Source organism: Chiloscyllium plagiosum, chromosome 2, assembly GCF_004010195.1.
Source record: "Chiloscyllium plagiosum isolate BGI_BamShark_2017 chromosome 2, ASM401019v2, whole genome shotgun sequence".
Classification (NCBI taxonomy): domain Eukaryota; kingdom Metazoa; phylum Chordata; class Chondrichthyes; order Orectolobiformes; family Hemiscylliidae; genus Chiloscyllium; species Chiloscyllium plagiosum.
Genome location: NC_057711.1, coordinates 114,004,500 through 114,027,475, shown reverse-complemented (window position 1 = coordinate 114,027,475; position 22,976 = coordinate 114,004,500). Strand labels below are relative to the sequence as shown.

Below are 22,976 nucleotides of genomic sequence, written 5' to 3'. Positions count from 1 at the left end.
AAAACAAATTCAAATTCAGCCACTCAGTTTAAATTATACCCCCAAAAAATACCAATTTCAAATCAAGTTTGTCAATATACTTAATTCAATCTTAAAAGCCAGTGTCACAATCCGATGCTCTGGAGGATAAGACTGGGGTAAAATTCAACAGTTGAGAGGAGAACTGCCAATCCTAGCATGTACCCGACTGCTTGAGAAAAACATCTCTCTTAAAAGTCCCTTTTCAATCAGTAACCTGTGATGCAGAAATTCCTAACAAGGAGAAAAGACGACACAGCAAGATCTGAAGACAAGAACCTACAGCTGCCTGGTTTTGAGATAAGAAATGTTGTTTTGTAAATCTTAATTGGGAGTTTTATTGGACTAGTATTATAGAAGGGAAGGTAAAAGATAGGTTAGAGAAAGAAATTGTAAATAGTGGTTAGTTAAATATTCTGTTATACTTTATTTCTTAAAATTGTTAATTTTTACTTTGCTTAGTTTTTGGCTGCTCTAATTTTACAGATTACTGCACGGGAAAAATCTTCAGTGTTGCTGGTTTTAAATTAAGCAGGAGAGTTTACCCCATGTCCATAACACCTATCCAGACCCCTCATGATTTTGTAAACCTCTGTAAAGGTCATCCATGGAAAACAGCTATTCAGCCTCTCCCTATAGCCCAATCCCTCTAATCCTAGCAATATCCTTGTAAGCCTTTTTCTAAACCCTTTAAAATTTCATAATGTCTTTCCTATAGCTATCAAATCTCTGTTTTAAACATACTCAAAGGCTGAGCTTCCACAGTCTTCTAGGGTAGAGAATTTGGAAGGTTCATAACCCTCTGAGTAAAACAATTTTTCCTTATTTCAAACCTAAATGACTGTTTTTAAACTGTGGCTCCTGGTTCTAGACTATGCCAACAAGGTGAACATCTTACCTATTTCTTCCCTGTATTTTGTAAGTTTAAATGAGATCATTTCTCGTTGTTCAAAGTTCTCTGGAACACAGGTCTGGTTCACACTATCACTTTTTATAAGATCATTCGGCTATCCCAGGAACAAATCTGGTGAATATTTATTGTACACCCTGTGTCAATGACATTTCCTGTGATAAGGAACCCAAAACTTCACATTGTACTCCAGGTGGAGTGTAACCAAGCTCTGAGCAAGACTTCACTAATTCTGTACTCAAATCCTCTTGCAAAAATAACATTCTATAAGTCTTAAAACAGTACAGCACAGGAACATCCCTTTGGCCTGCCATGTCTGCACTGACACGATGTCATTCTCAATAATTCCATCTTCCTGCATGTCCCTCTATTCCCTGCCTGTTCACCTTCCTGATAGCTTGCTCAGGTGGATGTTAACCTTCAGTGACTTATTGACAAGGTCACCCTAGCCCCTTTGTACATCTACACTTGCCAACCTCTTGACAATTAACAGATACTCTGAATGTTTTTTTTTGTACCTCATAGGACACATTCCTACTTAGCTTTTTTTAACCTGCAAATTGGAAAATATTAGATTTCTTCCCCACGTCCAAATGATTGATGTGTATTGTAAACACCGGGGCGCATGCACCGTTTCTTACACCATTCTGCTGAGGTGAGAATGACCCAGTTTTGGCCCATTGGCTCACAAATAGAAAACAGTCCATTAATCCAAGCCAGTACAGTATCTCCTACCTACTGTACTTAACCTTTCTAACTAGCCTCCTGTGCAGGACTTTACCAAAACACCTAGATTTTCATAAGTGTATTTGTCAGTAACAACTTCAAATAAAAACTCCCCAAGGATTTTCTCTATTGCTAATGTAAAGCTAACAAGTCTGTAGTTCCCTGTTTTCTCTCTGACTTGCTCCTTTAAATAGTGGGGTAACATCTGTTGTCTTCCAGAATCTATAGAATTTTGGAAGATAGTGCATAGACCATAATTTATTTGTTTACCATGGAGAGTGTTACAGAACATATTCACAGCTGCCAATGTATTTTTAACAAAGTAAAAATCATTAACTATATTAGAGTGAAGACCTTTGGAATAATTTTATTGCAAACATCAGACAGATTCATCCTTTTTTTATCCCCCCGCAGTAATACCCTTAACAGATACTTAAACCTCAGGAGTCACCCACTTCAAAGTTAAAACTTTTTGCTCAGCTGGCATGCCTGTAATTGGTTTCCTTTTGGGAAATTGCTATGTATTCACTAGAAATTAGTTTCTTCACTTCATGGTCTCTACTCAACTGAACTCAGCTCATTCTTATTAAACATGGCTCCCTAAACTCATGACTTCAACAGCTTTCGTGGATGTTTTCCTCTCTGACAGCCCCACAGCTGCTTTACTGACTTATAAGCATCTAAGGTCCTATGCCTAGCCTTGACCGCTAACCTTCCCCCTTTATAGATTTGTTTTTGATTCTTTGTCTCTCCCTGCAGTGGTTGTAAAACTCAAGTCAACAAATACCTTTGCAGTTAACTCCCCAGGCAACCTTGCTGCTCATTTAACTGACTTTAGTAAATGCTGTGGTCAGATAATCACAAAACTGAACTATGTACTAAAATTCCCTCCACTTCAGAACCTAAGTTCTTATGTAATGTGAAGCTTTAGAATGATAAAGGATTCAGTCCCTTTAGCCTACTCTGCCATTCAATAACATTGTGGCATTATATCCATTTTCCTATGCTATCTTGACTTCAATAGTAATCAAAATCAATCTATTTCCACAAACTCCAGAGAACAATTCTAATCAACACTCCACATATAATAATAATCTTAGCCTGGGAAAGAAACAATTAAGGTGAATCATTCTCAATTAATTCTTACGTTAATTTTCTCTAGAAATAATTCACCAATGATTCCCATTGCACTGAGAGCTGGTGCTAAGAGCTTAGCTGATTTTAGTTAATTATGGTGCATGTTTTTACCATTTCAGTCAAGATACAATTGTTTACACAGGACAAACTGCAGACTGAACCATATCTTTTTTTGTAGTTCAGTTGCACATTGCCCAGTGCATTTACCTATTCAGAAGGTTCGCCATCAGTGGAAGATGAGATTTAAGCCAGATGCTATGGACTGGACCCTAAACTTTTTCTTACTTTTAAAAGGCTGTGTGTTCCAGATGCAATTCGATTGGTCAAACTACCAGGCCAGAAGCAAAGCACACTTTATTCTTACACTATTGTTAAAATACAAACGAAAGAAGGAAGAAATTGGTATAACTCTAACTCTACTGAAACTTAACAGAATGAGATTATTTAAATACTAAACAACAACTGTTCCAATCTAGTAACATCTCAGAAATACATTCTTGGCAAAGGCAAATTCAGTAAAATAGATTGTCTTATGCAATTCTCCAGTCCAGGAGGGAAGATCAACAAAACCTCAACGGCTACTGAAACCTAAACTAAAATCCTCGTTCTGTGGGAGATAGACCCCACCCCTTCATGCTGCTCCTATTGTTCCAATTTAGGTGTGGTTCTTTTAAGGTCTCAGGTTGTTTACTTTGAGTTTGGAACAGACCATTCTTCTCCTCTGACGCAACTTCTCTTCATTTTAAAACAAAGAACAAAATACATCTCTTATACCATAGTATCATCACACAGGGGTCTCTGATAAGTTACCCAATTGAAATCTTAGTTGGGAACCTGTAGTCTCCAGAATTGGAATTTAAAACCTCACTGTTACCCTGTAATTTCAAAATTACAACAAGCTTTCAACTAATGCAGTGTGCTGTGATGATTGTTAGAATGAAGACATTTAAAGAAGGTTAAATGAATTGGTTGGCCTTATGGCTGCTTGTTTCTGTCCAATTTGATTTAAAATATTTGTCTGAAATAGCAGGTACAATACAATCTACATCTCAAAATCAGGGCAGTGGAACATCGCATTTTCACATAAGATGTGCCCGCATAGGAAATCTGGGTGGAACAGAATATTGCAACTCAACCAAGAATTAGATTCTGAAGTTTGTAGCATAACAACCATAAGCCCATTATTACCTTCTCAACCAAGTCTGCCTGTCCCAACTGTTGTACTTCACGAATAGCTTTGTACATCATCTCCTCTTGTAAAAAATGAAGCATGTCTTTCTCAGCCTGCTCTTTTTTGCTGGTAATAAGAATGCACTTGCTATTTTGTGCTCTTCCACGACCTGTGACAGCAACAGTTTAATTGTGTTGTAATTGAACACAGGCATGAACAGAACTGTCATTTCAGAATCACCACTAAGTGAACTTCATGCAACAAAATGTGGGAATTGCTTATACAGTTTTGTATAAATTAGCAGAAAAGAACATACCACATACATTGTGAATAGTAAAATTAATGGAGATTAATAAATGTACCAGACTTTGTCCAAAGTCCCTTATATTGTCATTTCATTGACAAGAATAATTATTATACTGCTCAACTGCATGAAAACGTGAATTAACAACTGCAGAGTAGCATATCTACATTTAGCAAGCAATTTAAATTCCAGAGACACCCACAATTCTGTGCATCAATAAGCTCTCCAGTCATATAGAATTTACAGAACATTTACATGTGGTCTATGCCAGTTTTCATTGTTCACGTGCATCTCCTTTATCTTGCCCTATCAGAAGGATGTTATGGAACATGAAAGCGTTAAGAAAAGATTTACAAGGATATTGCGAAGATTGGAGGGTATGAGCTACAATGAGAGGCTGAATGGGGTGGGGCTGTTTTCCCTGGAGAGTCGAAGGCTGAGGGGTGACCTTATAGAGATTTATAAAATCATGAGGGTCATGGATAGGATAAATAGACATGGTCTTTTCCCTGGGGTGGGGAAGTCCAGAACTAGAGGGCATAGTTTTTGGGTCAGAGGGGCAAAATTTAAAAAGGGACCTAAGGGGCAACTTTTTCCACACAGAGGGTGGTGCGTGTATGGAATTAGCTGCCAGAGGAAGTGGTGGAGGCTGGTACAATTACAACATTAAAAAGACATCTGGATTGGTATATGAATAGGAAGGATTTAGAGGGATATGGGCCAAATGATGGCAAATGGGACTAGATTAGGTTTGGATATCTGGTCGTCATGAACGAGTGGGACTGAAGGGCTTGTTTCCATGCTGTATGTCTTTATGACTACATGTATTGAACATTGTCTGAAATACATTGGTGCTAGCTAGTGAGTCCCACAGTCTCACTACTCTCTGGGTAAAGACGTTTCAACTGAATTCATTAATTATGCTTAGTTTGTATGCATGGTCCAAAACAACTTAGCACCGAACTGCTTGTTTAAACATTACTTGAGTGATACATTGTGCCCCCTACCCCACCATTATCCAGGAACAACCACTGGACAATAGATCAGTTGATCATATCTTACTTTGACAATGTCCTTACCTCTTGTTTGAATCATCTTTATAACATTACCCACATACTCATACAACAGTACAAGGTTACATTGAGCTATGTCAATTCCCTCATCAGCAACAGATGTTGCTACAAGGATTTTGGTTCCACTATTGCCTTTAAATGAAATCAGTACTTCTTTTTGCAAGGGCAGAGTCATTCCTGTAAAACATAATATATGCACTGATAAAATTATCTTTTATACCTTAGTTAAAAGAAAACATTCACAGTAGGTCACCACTATGATCTCTGCAAACCTCCTCCAAGACATTTACACTTCCAGACTCTTGGAATCAGATTGCTCTCGCTCCATCACTGGCAGCTGGCTAGGCCTATTTCAGGAACCACCTCCCTTCAAATCTCTCACCTAGAATGTTCAACAAAACCAATCTTTCTGAACACGTTTTTAAGCCACCTGTCTTAATCTTATGTGGCTTGGTGTCAAATTTTCTTTGTTAATACTCTGATATATTAACAGTGCTACGTTATTATGTTATTGTTCCATTGGTTTAGAGAAGCTAACATTTCTAACGCACACACAAACTATTGTACACAGGTCAGCTCCAAAAGAACAATTCCTCAGATTCATGCTAATGTGGCTACAGTTTCCCATAATTTGAAATGTAACATTTACATTTAGAACTGCTACCTGCAACTTGTAACAGTTTTAAAGGTAGCAAGAGGGCAACTGTTCAGTGTTTTTGGAATCCCAGTGCAAATTCTTTATATACAGCAGTTGATAAAAAGATTACTTACAAAATCTAAGAATTTTAATGCTGCTGTAGTATAAAAGAACTACCAAAGTCTGTTTCCAATAGCAGGAGGATTAACAACTTGAGGTTACAAGATTCAAAGTTATTGGCTAAAAAACCAGAGTAGCATAAGGAAACATTTTATGTAGCAAGTTGTAATCTGGAGCAGTGATTTGCAGTGAAATAAATGCAATATCTTTCAGTAGGGAACTGGATAAATACTTGAAGGTGGAAAGAAAATCACAAGGTTATGGTAAAAGAACAAAGGGGAATGGAACTAATTGATTAGCCCAAGCACAGGCTCAATGGGTGAAATGTTTCCTACAGTGTTTTATCATTTCTAGAAGTTTGTTGCAATCCTCTGTTTCCAGTTCCTTCAATGACAGATAGATCACCTTCCCAAACACGGACTGCTGCAGACAAAATCAATGTTCCAAAACCTCCATGATGCAAGCTGTGAGACTCTAGATGATTGGTAAGACGAGCTTGATTCGGTAAATGTTTTCCTGGTCCGGCTGCAGCCCCAAGGTATTTCAGACACATTATGAAGCAGGTAGGGCCAATATAACTGTCACATAAGAGCCCCAAGCTGCATCTCCAAGATATTTAGGGTTTTTTAAAATTCAACCTGTTCAGAGATGGTACCTCTGCAGAAGGTGCAATACCTGCTTTCTCCCTTCTCAGGGCCCAAACATACCTTCCAGGTGAAGCAGCACTTTACCTGAACTTCACTCAATCTAATCTACTACGTTCACTACTCACAACGTAGTCTTTACATTGGGAAAACAAAGCATAGATTGGGGGACTGTTTTGCAGAACACCTACATTCTGTTTGCAAAAAAAAAAAGACCCTGAGCTTCCAGTTGCCTGCTATTTCAACACACCACCTTGTTCCCTGGCTTCCTGCATAGCTCAGTGAAAGCTGGAACAGCAACTCATTTTCTGCTTGGGAACTGCACAGCCTTATGGACTCAATATCATGTTCACCTATTTTAGGGCTTGAAGTCTTCTCCCATTAGATAAAAGTGAGGTGCTGCATTTTGGGAAATCTTAGCAGGACTTATACACTTAATGGTGAGGTCCTCGGGAGAGTTGCTGAACAAAGAGACCTTGGAGTGCAGGTTCATAGTTCCTTGAAAGTGGAGTCGCAGGTAGATAGGGTAGTGAAGAAGGCGTTTGGTATGCTTTCCTTCATTGGTTGGAGTATTGAATATAGGAGTCGGAAGGTCATGTTACAGCTGTACAGGACATTGGTTAGGCCACTTTTGGAATATTGCATGTAGTTCTGGTCTCCTTCCTAACGGAAGGATGTTGTGAAACTTGAAAGGGTTCAGAAAAGATTTACAAGGATGTTGCCAGGGTTGGAGGATTTGAACTATGGGGAGAGACTGAACAGGCTAGGGCTGATTTTCCTTGGAGTGTTGAAGGCTGAGGGGTGACGTTCTAGAGGTTTATAAAATCATGAGGGACATGGATAGGATAAATAGACAAATCTTTTCCCTGGGGTGGTGATGTCCAGAACTAGAAGGCATAGGTTTAGGGTGAAAGGGGAAAGATTTAAAAGAGACCCAAGGGGCAACCTTTTCATGCAGAGGGTGTAAGTGTATGGAATGAGCTGCCAGAGGAAGTGGGGAGGCTGCTACAATTGCAACATTTAAAAGGCAACTGGATGGGTATACGAATAGGAAGGGTTTGGAGGGATATGGGCTGGTTGCTGGCAGGTGGGACTAGATTGGGTTGGGATATCTGGTATACATGGATAAGTTGGACCAAAAGGTCTATTTCTGTGCTGTACATCTCTATGACTCTGTGTCTTTACCCCAACCCCCACACATCCAGGCCTTGTTGTCTCATGGTCTGCTATCACACACTTCCCATTGTTAGCCACTATCATCCCCATTAGCAGCTATTTATTCTCATAGGCTGACCATTGTCCACACCTTTGTCTATTCATGATTTGGAGATGCCGGTGTTGGACTGGGGTGTACAAAGTTAAAAATCACACAACACCAGGTTATAGTCCAACAGGTTTAATTGGAAGCACACTAGCTTTCGAAGCGACGCTCCTTCATCAGGTGGTAGTCAGGTGCGGCGCTCCGAAAGCTAGTGCTTCCAATTAAACATGGTGGACTATAACCTGGCGTTGTGTGATTTTTAACTTTGTCTATCCAACTGTTGTTCCCTCTCTTTGGGCTCTGTCTCCACCTATAATTTACTCCTTACCCCCTGTCTTCTGCATAAAAACATCCTTTTTCTAGCTGCCATCAGTTCTGAAGAAGGATCACTGGACCCAAAACATTAACACTGATTTCTCTCCATGGATGCTGCCAGGTCTGCTGAGTCTTTCCAGCAATTTCTGCTTTTGCTTCTGATTTCCAGCTTCCACAGTTCTTTTGTTTTCTTTTTTAAAATGGTGGAATTTTTCATTGGGATAGAAAGTGAAGCAGTCCAATCCAAAACTATGGTCCTTAATCTAAACAAAGGAAATTATGAAGGTATGAGGAGTAAGTTCACTGTAATAGACTGGGTAACTTTGTGAAAAGGCATGACAGTGAATAGGTAATGGTTAATATTTAGGGAATAAATGTGCGCATTGCAGCACTCGCACATTCTTTTCAGGTGAAATAACATCAGGAAAAGTTGTCAAACCATGCTTAACAAAAGTAGTTGAGGAAAACATTTGATCAAAGAGAAGCCATATAAAAGTTGTTCGATAAAGTAGCAAGCTTGAGAGCTGGACCAGTTTAGAATTCAGCAAATGAGGAACAAGAAGGGAAAATGCATGAGGGTAAACTTGGAAGGAACATGAAAGTGGACTGCAAGTAAATGAAATGAAAAAAGAATTATTGAAGACAACTGTACATCCCTTTCAGTTTGAAACTGAAGAACTGATAATGGAGAACAAGGAAACTGCATGTAACCTTATCGCAAGGGTGTTATGGTGGCTCAGTGGTTAGCATTGCTTCCTTATAGTGTCAGGGACCCAGGTTCAATTCCAGCCTCAGGTGACTGACTGTGTGGAGGTAGCGTGTTCTCTCCATGTCTGATGGATTCCCTCTAGGTTCTCTGATTTCCTCCCACAGTCCAATAATGTGCAGATTAGGTAAATTGCTCAATATCCAGGGAATTGAAACTAGTTAGATTAGCTATGTGATATGCGGGGGTACAGGGATTGAGGGCTGGGGGTGAGGGTGTTGTGTGGAATGTTCTCTGTGGAGGGTCGGTGTGGGCACGATGAGTTGAACGACCTGATTCCACACTATAGGGAGTGCAAGAATTAAACAACTACTTTTGTTCTGTGTCAGAAGACACAAAAAGCTTTCCAGAAATGCTAGGAAAGCAGGTGTTTTTTGGGAAAGAGGAAATTAACATTAGTTTTTAAAAAAATGTTGGTAAACCCTAGGGGTGGCTATGGAAATAGTGGATGCTTTGGTTGTCACTGTCAAAAATTTTCTAAGTACTGATATGGTTCCAGCAGATTGGAGGGTAGCAGTTAACTGCCAAATCTCACAGTGACAGTTCACTATACTTACACAAAGAAACAACAGTAGCAAACATAATCCCACTATATAAAAATGCAGAGGGGGAATCAAACCTACAGTTGCAGACCGGCTAGTCTAATATCAGTAGTGGCAAAAATGCTGGGGTCTATGATAGGTATGTGATAATAGAACATATAAAAATACTTAAAGTCAACATAGATCTATGGAATACACCCCAGTCCAACACCAGCATCTCCAAATCATAGATCAATGGAAGAGAAATAATATTTGATAAACTTGAAGTTTTTTTTTGAGGACATAAGTAATAGAATAGATGAGAGAAGGACCAGTGGATGTGCTGATTTGGAATTTTTAGAAAGCCTTGTTAAAATCCCACATTGTGCAAAATGAAAGCACATGGGATCAGTGGAAATATACTGGCATGGATTGAGAACTGGTTAGCAGACTGGAAATAGAGAGCAGAAATAAATGAGCCATTTTCAGAGAGGAAACCAGTGATAGTGGGGCTACTGCAGGGATGAAAGCTTGCACCTCAGCCATTTACAATATTTTCCCTCATCCAAATCATTGATATATATTATATTTCCAAATTTGCTGGTGACACAACTGGATGGGAGAGACAGTGGTAATGATGATGTCAGGGTGATTTAGACAAGTTGAGAGAGTGGGCAAATATATTGCAGATGCAGCACAACATGGATAAATGTGAACTTGTTCATTTTGTTAGGTGAAACAAAACGGCAGAGTGTAAATTAAAATAGATAGAAAAGTTGAGTTACAAAAAAAGGGAGCTGGTATCATTTGTTCACTGAAAGCAAGCAGGCAGGTGCAGCGAGCAATTAGGAAGCCAAATGGTATGTTGGGTCTTCATTGCAAGTGGGTTTGAGTACAGGAGCAAGGAAGTCTCACTGCAGCTGTACAGAGTCTTTCCTAGAATACTGGGTGTACCTTTTGGTCTCCTTATGAAAGGAAAGATATAAAATATTCCCTGTAAGGTGTACGACTGCTCGAGGTCCTGCTCATGCCATTGCAAAGGTAGCCACACGCACATCGCTGACATGTGCAGACTTTGGAGGGCAATGAATAAAGAACTTAGGGGCAACGTAGCTTGAATGCAGCACAAGCACTCCTGTTTGATTCCCGAGATGGCAAGTTTGTTTTGTAAAGAGAGATTGAGTTGACTGGGCATGTATTTACTGGCATTTAGGAGAATAAGAAGGGGTCTCGATGAAATATATAGACGTCTGACAGGATTGCACAGATCGGATGCAGAGATTAAGTTTCCCTGACTGGGGAGTCTGGAATAAGTGGTCATGGTCTCAGAATATTTGGTAGGCATTTTGGACTGAGATGAGGAATTTCTTCATTCAGAGAGAGACTGGTAAGGCTGTGGAATTATCTATCAAAGAAAGGTGTGAAGGCCAAGTCACTAGATATATTTAAAATAAGAAATAGATAGAGTTGTCAAGGAGTATGGGGAGAGAATTGAAGTTTGGCATTGAGATAGAGATCATCCATGATCACATTAGATGGCAGAGCAGGCTCAAATGGGTTGAATAGCTCACTCCTGCTTCTATTTTCTTTCCTGTGACTGACATAGATGCTATTATTTCTCTGCTGCTGAGTCAAGTCACAGAGGCTCTGCCTCTGCTCCCAAAAGTAAATCCTTAGATGTTCCTGCCTTCTTTCCTTCTCTTTACAAAACTGCTGTCTCCACACTCTCTTGTGCTCTTCATGAAGTTGTTCTTCCTATGCTTTCTACCTATGAATCTGCTGTCTTCATGCTCACTCTTTCTGTCTTTGTGAAACTGCTGTTCCTGCTCTCTCTTCTCTTTCAGGCTTTGAATAAAGAGGTGCAATCCTAAAACTAGAGCTGGGCCTTTTAGAGCTGATGTCCGGAGGCACTTCTGAGGCAAAAGTGGAGTGGAAATTTCGAAGCCCCTCCAAAAGGCTGTTACGGCGCAACTGAAAATGCCAAAATAAATTGATGGTTTTACGCTCACCAAAGTATATTAATGTTTGAGAACCAATGCAGACAAATGGAATTAAAATATCAAATCGGTCACATTACTGAAACAGATTTTCTAATTGTTATTTCATTACCATTTGTGGGAGCTTGCTGTGTACAAATTTCTTACATTGCAACAGTGACTACACTTTGAAAATATTTCATTGGCTGTAAAGCACAGAAGTTGTGAGACGTGCTTTATAACATTTTTATTCTGAATGGCAGAAAATGCTCCAGGCTTCTGAATTACCTACCCTTCTTCCTACATTTAGAGGGAAACTTTAGAAATCAAATACCAAAATGTATTCTTGGCATTTAACCCTCGCACTGTTTATTTGCTTATTTTTCCATTTAAAAAAATACTGCATATAAATTTTAAAATATTTTTGAGGGCTACCAACGTGTTTGACTTCAGTAACTTCAGTGGAAGAGCGCATGGTGTCCAGACCAAAACACCACAGAACCATATAGGACGGGAAAGGTTCATCTTACGTGAGCAGGCAGTCCCTTGTTCCTTCCGCACAGACCTGCACATTTCTTCTTTCTAAGGTTTTACCCATTACTTTTGAAAGTTACTGCTGAACCTACTTCCACTAGTATTATAGGCAACACACTGAGATCACAGTAACTCTGGATTCTGCATCCTAATTCTGTGGTTTCTGGTTACTGACCCTCCTGTCTGTGACAACGGTTTCTCCTTTATTAATCTCATCAAAATCTTTCATAGTTTGTCACCTTTAAATCAACATTTTAGTACTGGGTGCAGTATTTGTTATGTTAAAAAGGCTATAATAGTTACACATAGGATATCACCTGTATTTTTGGATCTTCCCAACAACATTTCAGGTTGTAAGAATGCCAATTCTTGACACTCTAATAGCCACTTCCTCAAAGCCTGCATAAATAGGAAAATAATGTGTGCTTTAAAATGAATATAAACATGCCTCAAGTAAAGACTATCCTCTTCAACATTAGGATTTAATTTGAATGCATTTTACAACTGGCAGTTTGTAATTTCACACAAGACATATTTACTCTACAAAGCAAACATAAGAACTAGAGGAATAGGCTGTGTGGACTCTTGGTCCTGTTCCACAGTTTAATTAGATCACAGCTAACCTCTATTTGAACTCCCATTTATCTGCCTTGGCTAGATTAATTATATTACTTTTGTTAGTCAAAGTAATGAAGGCATTTGATCATTTAGGGGTATGGGTGTGTTGCGCTTCGGCGGGTCGGTGTGGACTTGTTGGGCCGAAGGGCCTGTTTCCACACTGTAATGTAATCTAATCTAATCTAATTTAGTTCCCTCTCATATAAAGAACGTGAATGAATCCTTAAGTATTTAGAGTCATACAGATGTACAGCATGGAAACAGACCCTTTGGTCCAATTCATCCATGCTGACCTGATATGCTAACCTAGTCTAGTCCCATTTGCCAGCACTTGGCCTATATCCCTCTAAACCCTTCCTATTCAGTTACCCATCCAGGTGCCTTTTAAATGTAATTGTACCAGACTCTACCATTTCCTCTGACAACTCATTCCATAAACGCACAACCCACAGTGTGAAAAGTTGCCCCTTAGGCCCCTTTATATCTTTCCCCTCTCAGCCTAAACCTATGCCCTCTAGTTCTGGACTCCCCCACCCCAGGGAAAAGACTTTCTCCATTTATCCTATCCATGCCCTTCATGATTTTATAAACCTCTATAAGGTCACCCCTCAGCCTCTGATGCTCCAGGGAAAACAGCCCCAGCCTATTCCGCCTCTTCCTATAGTTCAAATCCTCCAATCCTGGCAACAACCTTGTAAATCTTTTCTGAACCCTTTCAAGTTTCACAAGATCCTTTTGATAGGAAGGAGGAGACCAGAATTGCACACAATATTCCAAAAGTGGATAAGTCCTGCTAAGATTTGCTTTTCCAAAATACAGCACCTCACATTTATCTAAATTAAACTCCATCTGCCATTCCTCAGCCCACTGGCCCATTTGATCAAGATACTTTAGTACTGAGGTAACCTTCTTCACTGTCCACTACACCTCCAATTTTGGTGTCATCTGCAAACTTACTAACTATACCTCTAATGCTCACATACAAATCATTTATATAAATGACAAAAAGTAGAGGACCCAGCACCGATCCTTGTGGCACTCCACTGGTCACAGGCCTCCAGTCTGAAAAACAACCCTCCGCGCCAATCCTCTGACTTCTACCTTTGAGCCAGTTCTGTATCCAAATCGTTAGTTCTCCCTGTATTCCATGAGATTGAACCTTGCTAACCAGTCTACTATGAGGAACCTTGTTGAATGCCTTACTGAAGTCCATATAGATCATGTTTACTGCTCTCCCCCATCAATCCTCTTTACTTGTTCAAAGAACTCAATCAAGTTTGTGAGACATGATTTCCCACACACAAAGCCATGTTGACTATCCCTAATCAGTCCATGCCTTTCCAAATACATGTAAATCCTATCCCTCAGGATTCCCTCCAACAACTTGTGGACTTATTGGGCCAAAGGGCCTGTTTCCACACTGTTAGTAATCTAATCTAATCTAAAACTTGCCCACCACCGACGTCAGGCTCACCAGTCTATAGTTCCCTGGCTTTTCCTTACTACCTTTCTTAAATAGTGGCACCATGTTAGGCAACCTCCAGGCTTCTGGCACCTCATTTGTGACTATTGATGATACAAATGTCTCAACAAGGGGCCCAGCAATCAGTTCCCTAGCTTCCCACAGAGTTCTCGGGTCACATCTGATCAGGTCCTAGGCATTTATCCACTTTTATACATTTCAAGACATCTCGCACCACCTCCTCTGTAATATGGACCTTCTTCAAGATGTCACTATCTATTTCCCCACACTCTATATCTTCCATTTCCTTCTCTACAATAAACACGGGTGCAAAATACTCGTTTATTATCTCCCACATCTCCTGCGGCTCCACACATAGGCTGCCTTGCTGATCTTTGAGGGACCTTATTCTCTTCCTAGTTACCTTTTGTCCTTAAATGTACTTGTAAAAACCCTTTGGATTCTCCTTAACTCTATTTGCCAAAGCTATCTCATGTCCCCTTTTTGCCCTCCTGATTTCACTCTTAAGTATACTCCTATTGCCTTTATACTCTTTTAAGGATTCACGTGATCTCTCCTGTCTATTCCTGACATATGCTTCCTTCTTTTCCTTAAAGAAAACCTCAATATCTCTCGTCATCCAGCATTCCCTACACCTACCTGAACAGGAATGTACTGTCTGTGGACTCTCGTTATCTCATTTCAAGAACATAGTTGATAATTTGAGTGAGGTATGAACTGCTTTTCAGAGCAGAGAAGGCAAAGAAGAAATTTTCTGGAGTTTTTAAAAACATGATGTATTCATATAAAGGAAACATATAGTCATTGCTTTCGATGGCTGCAAGTTTGATAACCAGAGTTCACAGATTTATGGATAGTTAAAATGACCAAAGTTTCATTTTAATGCAATGAGTGGTTAGGATTTGGGATACACTGTTTGTTTACATGGTAGAAATAGCTTCTCAATAGTAACTTTCAAAAAAGAAATTGGATAAACATTTGAAACAGAAAAATTGCAGATAGACAGGTAAAAGGGCCAGGGGTTGGGTTTAACAGAGTTGATTTTTCAAAGAACTGCCGGAGGAAGTGGTGATGGCTGGGAAGGTTATAACATTTAAAATACATCTGGATGGGTACATGGATAGGAAGGGTTTAGAGGGATATGTCCCGAGTGCTGGCAAATGGGACTAGATTAATTTAGGGTATCTGGTTTGCATGGACAAGTCGGACCAAAGGGTCTGTTTCCCTGCTGTACAACTCCATGACTCTACAAGAGACTGCACAAACCTGATGAGGCAAATGGCCACTGTCAGTGCTGTACTATTTGATGATTTTATTCTGTATTGTCCAGAATGACAAGGGAGAAAAACATCTGTGAAATGGAAGATCTGTAGGATCAGACTTGTGGTAAGTGATCATGAGAAGCAACGTGAACAGGCAAGTGTCAAAACAATTCTTTGTTTGACAATTAAATAGCAAATTTTGCAAAGGAAACCAGGTAAAACAGCTCACTTTCAAGGCTTTCATGAAAATCACAACTGTGGAACCTATTTTGGTGAAACTAGTTTTGTCTTTTGAATCTATTAATTGGTAAAGACTGCATATAATGACAGCACAAGTCTCAACCACAGTGGCAATGTGTACCAGCAAAGTTACCTAAATCACGTCTCCTACTTCTATTCAGACTTCTTCAGTTTCAGTCATAGGCTTTGCTTGCTATAGTGCATGAGACTCCTGTTTGAATAAACTGTTTGCTGTAAGTCCTGCCTACCCTGCTCCATTAGCTCCCACATTCATTCTCACTCCATTCCATTAATAAATGCATTTCTTAGGAATGTGACTCAAAAGGCAGCTTACATCTGCAAGTGCTCTGGTTCTGACAAACAGGATAGTTTTGGTTTGGAGATTGTTTTCATATTCCTCTTTCAGAATACTCTTCACTTCAGTCAGCTTGGGATTTTCATTGCTTGGATCAGCATCAATTTCCGACAGTTGCTGTTTCTTATCTAAGGGACAAAGTAAAACATAGGATTCAATAAATGTGGCAAAAATCAACAACGAACAGGAACAGTGCACAATTAAAGCATAAATAAAATTTCAACCACAACTTACACTTACATAGCACCTTTAACATTGCAACATGTCCCAAGCTCTTCACAGGACTGTTATCAAACACTATCTGATAGTGAGCCAACTAAAGAGATATTAGGCTAAATGTCCAAATGTTTGTTCAAGAGGTAGATTTTAAGAGGCATTGTAAAAGGAGGAGAGAAAGACAGGAGAGATTTGGACAGAGCTTAGGGCAAAAGCTGCTGAATGTATTGCTCCCCATGGTGGAGTGATGCAAGTTGGGGACTGCAAGGGCCACAGCAGCAGGAATACATAGATCTTGGATGATTTTAGAGATGGGAGAGGTTACAGAGAATAGAAGTGATGAGGCCTCGGAGGAATTAGGAAATACGGGTAAGAATGTTAAAGCCAAGGCTGATTTTAGGATTAATGCCAATAAAAATCAGATAACACACCTTGCTCATTTAAAACATGCAGGGTCCAAACAAAAACAGTTCTTCTGAAGCTATGTGAAAATGAAAGATCTAAAGCTTGATTGATAATGCAAATTCTTTTTTTACCTTCAAATAACGCAGTAAGCTTTTGTTCTGTCTCATCATATCCACCCTCCTTCACATTATTAAAAAATTCCTCCAGATAGTCAATAGCATCTTTGGTTCGGGCATCATCATTGATAATCAAAGCATCATTGTATTTCTACAGGCAGAGAGAGGTTAAAACTGAATTAATAAAGGAGAAGAATTAACTATGAAATGAAACTACAAAGTAAACATGGAATTTATGTATGGCTCTCAGGAAATAAATAGAAACGGATTGCATCTTTTGAATCCATATCATAATGAATAATTCTAATATATAAGTAATGACAAATTCAATTTATACAACAGCTATAATGTAATAAAACACTCCAAGGTGTTTTACAACAGCACTCATGTCATTAATAATTGATTAATGCATAATCAATCATCTTTAATTACTCCAAGGAGAAAGTGAGGACTGCAGATGCTGGAGATCAGAATCGAAACATGTGGCGTTGGAAAAGCACAACAGGTCAGGTAGCATCCGAGAAGCAGAAGCATTGACATTTCGGACATAAGCCCTTCATCAGGAATGCTCCTGATGAAGGGCTTATGTCCAAAACGTCAATGCTCCTGCTCCTTGGATGCTGCCTGACCTGTTGCACTTTTCCAGCGCCCCACTTTTTGACTTTAATTACTCCAAGACTTATTACACTGGTGAGGGGTAGTTAACAGGAACACCTTGCTTATAGGTCTTTGAATCCACTCATGTTCCATACTTATGGCCTCTATATGTGGGTTAGTGCTCATTCATGATTGCACCCCTCTCTGGAGGCAAGGGTTCATTCTACCTGTGTATCTTATGAGGGAGCATACACTCATTTAGAGACAGATGATGTCTACTACCCCGTTATCATATAAACTCTGATTCACAGCACATTTCTCTTGTTGGAATTGAAGATTTAAGAACTGATTGCATTTATCGCAAAGTCTGCTAAAGAATTGCATACTCATTTAGTGGAGCATATGAAACAAAGACACTGAAGGCTGAATGATGATGGGTGGGCAAGAAGCATTCATATCTGGAAGGTTCTCAAACTGGTCATGGCAGAACTCATTGTATAGGTCTTCAATACATAATCAGGAAGAGAGCATCAGAAACTGCCTTTACTTAACACCGTACAGTGTTTGAACTCTATGTGAACATGTGCTGATTTTTCTCAATGTTGAGAACAGAACAATGTTGTCATTCTTGAATATAGGAGCAGCAGAAGTTGCAAAACATTCGAAGACTTGATAGTAGTGACTTTTATCGTACAACAGGAAAGGCAAATAAAAGAATGCATTTGTTTTGTGCAAAAAGAGGGACTGCCTGCCTTTGCATCAGTGCAAAGCCTACGTTACCATCACTTGGGAACAGGTACTAACTGTTTGGCTGACTTGTTGCACCCAAAATTCCATTCTCCAGCATGGTAAAAGTGACGTTCCTCCTGTTCAGCATCATCATCTTCTTCCTCAGAAGACTGTTGCTGCTGTCCCAGCTCCTCAGCATCCATGACATCCCCACTTTATTTTCTCCCATTATAAAGAGCACATTATGCCATAGTTATATGAAACCCTTATAGAAATGTAGAAAATAGAAGTAGCAGATGATCACTCAGCCCTTTGAGCCTCCTCCACCACTGATTATGATCATGTCTGATCATTCATCTCAATAGCTGGTTACTGCTTTAGCCCCATTCTCTTTGATCTTTATAGCCCCAAGTACTTTTTCCAACTAGTTCTTAATCGTACAATGTTTTAGCCTCAACTGGTTTCCAGGGTGATGAATTCCACAGACGCACTCTCTGGATGAGGAAACTTCTCAGAGTCATACAGGAAACAGACTCTTTAGTTCAACTCGTTCATGCTGACCAGGTTTCCTAAATCGAATTAGTCCCATTTGCTTGAGTGTGGCCCATAGCCCTCTAAACCTTTTCTATCATGTACCTGTCCAAAAGTCTTTTAAATGCTGTAATTGTAACCGCCTCTATCACTTCCTCTGGCAGTTCACTCCATACATGCACCACCCTGTATGTGAAAAAGTTGCCCCTCATGTCCCTTTTAAATTTATGTAAATAATTTACATTGTATGCTTAGACTATGACGCTGATTCTGGATTCCCTTGCCATCGAGAACACCTTTCCTGCAACTATACTGAGCAGTCCTGTTATAATTTTACAGGGACTCCCTCACATTCTTCTGATCCCAGTGAATTTAATTCTAACCAATACAACTCTCCTCATATGTCAATCTTGCCATAGTGTGGTAAATCAGTCTGGTAAACCTTTTCTGTACTTCCTTCTATAGCAAGAACAGCTTTTCTCAGATAAAGAGAGAAAAACAGTGCACAACATTCCAAATGTTGTCTCACGGAGGTCCTGTGTAACTGCAGCAAGGCACCCCAGCTCCTGCACTCAAATCCACCTGCTTTGAAGGCCAACATACCATTTGCCTTCTTTACCGTTTGTGGCAACTGCATGCTTGCTTTCAGTAACTGGTGTACAAAGACACCCAGATCTCACTGCACATTCTCTTCTCTCAGTTTATAGCTGTTCAGATAATAACGTGACTTCCTGTTTTTGCTACTTAGTAAATAACCCATTTATTTAGATTTATTTAATATTTAACATGTACCTAAGTACAGTGAAAAGTGTTGTTTTGTGTATTAAATGTAAAGTTTTGCTACGTTCTAGCACCATCCATTATATAGCATGATCTTATTACAACAGTTTTACTATTTTAGGTTCAAAAGTTCATCTTTTCTATTTCCTTTTCAGTTGGCTTCTCCTACTCTGCTCCTCCAGTCACACAGTCTCAACCTCTGACTGATGTCTGCATAGCTCCCTGACTGACTTATCAGTAATCCTGGATTGGTCTGACTTGACCTGTAGGATTAACCATGGCCAAATTCTGATCGCACTAAGCATTCATCTGACTGTGGCCAATCCCTTGAACTGAGATTGTGCAATGACCGTGATGCCAAGCTGCCTGGCACTGCATCTGTGCTGAAAGGCAAGGCAAAACAGAGATGCTGCTAACGTAGAAATCTGAATGAAGTGGTAATGTGCTAAGGGGTAAGAAGAAGATGATTTAATCATTCAAGTAAGTAAAATTGAGTGAGCTTCAAGGAAGCAAGAAGCACAATTGCACACTGTGCTGATGAACAATGTGGGTGTGTGTCCCTGTGCAAAGCCACGTGGCAGCAGCATTGCAATGCAAAGTGTTAGTGAGCTCCAAAGTGCAATTGTTAAGTACTAAAATGTTTTCCGAGTTAACCCAAGTTATGCTATGAAAATGAGACTTATGTTTTGCAGCAGTCGACTTTCATGGACAGGGGATACATTCAGTCACTGCCCACAGAGCATACCCAGAGATGTTGGGGAATGTTGGCCAAGATACAGGCCTGGAGAAGAAACTGGTGAGCTACTGCCATCAGGTGATTGTTCTGACTTCCAACTCGTGTTGGTCACTGGTACCTGGGAGAATTGTAAATTGCTTAGAAAAGAGGTAAGGTTAGCTAAAGCATGCATATTAGGTCCCTACCATTTGCTTTTGAGGTTTCAATGGCTAGGGTGAGAATCACAAGGGGAAAAGCTCATTTCTTTTCTCAGCGTCAAGAATCTCATTTATTTATTCTTGCTGCATTTTCCCAAATTCTACCGTTGCCCATGCTGATCAAAGGCTGGGATTTTTCACCCAATAACTGATTCTTGCTCCACAGCTGCTGTTGGACTTGTTGCGTTTTTTCAGCAATTTCTATTTCAGATTTCTAGCATCTGCATTTTGTTTTGCTTTTATTTTAAATATATGACCCAAAGCCTACATCTTGAAAAGTTGAAGGCAGAAGACAAACTGGCTATAGTGGGTTATCAAACTTGATGAAATGAGCAGCAGTAAACTATGTATCCAAATATTTCAGTGCCATTAGGTGTTAACTTTTATATCTAGAATGAAACACTGGACTATATAAAAAATAAGCTTTGCCCTTCAGTTCAAAATCAGAAAATAGTTGAGTTTGAAACCAAATTAGCTGGAAACTGATTTCTCACAGACACGGCTGAAGCCCTATTGCTGGCACAGACAAATTCCCTCACCCGTAAGTGTTCGGTGTAAGTAAAAAGTGCCCGACAGATCCGTCTTTCTTCTTCTATGTCGTCCATTTGGAGGACTTTGCACTTTTTCTGCACTTCAACGATCCACTGCTCATACTTCTGTGTCCCACGGCTTCGATTCTGGATGTGTGAAAGGTTATCTGTAATGACAAAATACGGTGGCACAGTGGTGAGCACTGCTGCCTCACAACACCAGAGACCCGGGTTCAATTCCCAACTCAGGCAACTGTTTGTGTGGAGTTTGCACATTCTCCCCGTGTCTGCGTGGGTTTCGCCCGGGTGCTCCGGTTTCCTCCCACAGTCCAAAGATGTGCAGGTTAGGTGAATTGGCCATGCTAAATTGCCCGTATTGTTAGGTGAAGGGGTAAATGTAGGGGAATGGGTCTGGGTGGGTTGCTCTTTGGAGGGTTGGTGTGGACTTTTTGGGCCAAAGGGCCTGTTTCCACACAGGCATGCAAATGGCATAATTCATAATGTAGTAACAGATTTCCTCCATATGTATCAGTATCCAAATATATTTGGAACAATAGGTAGGAAAAAATAAATCAAAATTTTCAAAACCAATCACTGCCTATTGGCACTAACAGGCCAGATCAAATACTCTCTGCCAATGTAAAAACATCTCATTAAATTGCAATTTACCAATGTTGTAATTGCTCTTGGCCATTGCCTCAATTTGAGCCATCATCTGAGAGATAATGTCTGCAAATGGATCCTTTGGACGCCTGGTAGTTTGACGAGTATCTGTCAAAGAACAACAAAAACATAAGAATCGAAGTTTGCCAGTACATTTCAGGGTACAGTGACCTTAACAGTTAAAAGCAAAGCAATGTAAACCTCAGCTAATGACACTTTTTCCCTTGTCCAGATTTGCTTGATTTCTTCACAGAAACATAGAATTAATCCCCATTTCCCATTCACTATGCCAATAAGTTTCTTTTTTTTTGCAACTAGTATATATATTTGCATACTTTTGTTAGTAGCAGTATCTGTAAACATCAATGGCCCACCTCATTTGTCAGCTTGAGTTGTCCAGCTTTGTGAAAAAAACTCGAATCAAAGGCCAGGAATTTTGTCTGAGCAGATTTCACCAATGCTGTAACCTTGTGTAAATATTATATAAACCTCAATGTGATAATGATTTTGTTTGAATTGGAACATCCTTAATTCTACCAAAATTGAGGCCAGATATTCATCATATTCTACTTTGTTTTGCATACATCAAATAAGACATTTGTTTGAATCAATTTCTTGCTTTTATTGTCCAAGCAGCTTTTTTTCTAATAACTTTAATAACAGATTCTAAAATTAAACAATGCTGTACAATTTCACAGCACAAAAACAGGCCTTTTGGCCCAAGTGGTTAATGCTGGTTATGTGCTGCATATGGACCACTTGCTATTTTACAAGTCTTTCCATCTGTTTTCTCCCTTATGCATTTATCGAACTTCCCCTTAAATGTTTCAATATAGTTTAATTCAATCACTCCACGGGATAGCAAATTTCACATTTTCTGCATTCTCTGGGTAAAGATGTTTGTTCTGAATTCTTTACTGGACCTATTAGTGGCCAGTTATTGCACAGCCATCAAGAATGTGATACCAAGAATGATGGCACTTGCCGCACTGGCAGGAGTACTGTGCAGGCACGGTTTGCACATCTGCACGAGGGCATTTTGGGGATATCAGAAGACAGAGCTGAAAATGTGTTGCTGGAAAAGCGCAGGTCAGGCAGCATCCAAGGAGCAGGAGAATCGGCGTTTCGGGCATGAGCCCTTCTTCAGGAATGAGGAAAGTGTGTCCAGCAGGTTAAGATAAAAGGTAGGGAGGAGGGACTTGGGGGAGGGGCGTTGGAAATGCGATAGGTGGAAGGAGATCAAGGTGAGGGTGATAGACCTCTCTGGCCTATCACCCTCACCTTGATCTCCTTCCACCGATCGCATTTCCAACGCCCCTCCCCCAAGTCCCTCCTCCCTACCTTTTATCTTAGCCTGCTGGACACACTTTCCTCATTCCTGAAGAAGGGCTCATGCCCGAAACGT

The 22,976-nt window shown here is 39.9% G+C and overlaps 1 protein-coding gene across 1 annotated transcript in view; it reads right to left on the bottom strand.

Annotated features, from left to right (window-relative positions):
* Positions 1-22,976, bottom strand: part of LOC122562955 (antiviral innate immune response receptor RIG-I-like) — a 95,783-nt gene that overhangs the window by 4,330 nt on the left and 68,477 nt on the right. Inside the window, exons 11-17 of the mRNA XM_043716266.1 lie at positions 21,578-21,679; positions 20,918-21,075; positions 16,824-16,959; positions 16,051-16,199; positions 12,431-12,512; positions 5,346-5,516; positions 3,980-4,131 (exon numbers count right to left, since the gene is read on the bottom strand). Coding sequence (XP_043572201.1) covers positions 3,980-4,131; positions 5,346-5,516; positions 12,431-12,512; positions 16,051-16,199; positions 16,824-16,959; positions 20,918-21,075; positions 21,578-21,679 — 950 coding nt within the window. The remainder of the gene's footprint in view (positions 1-3,979; positions 4,132-5,345; positions 5,517-12,430; positions 12,513-16,050; positions 16,200-16,823; positions 16,960-20,917; positions 21,076-21,577; positions 21,680-22,976) is intronic.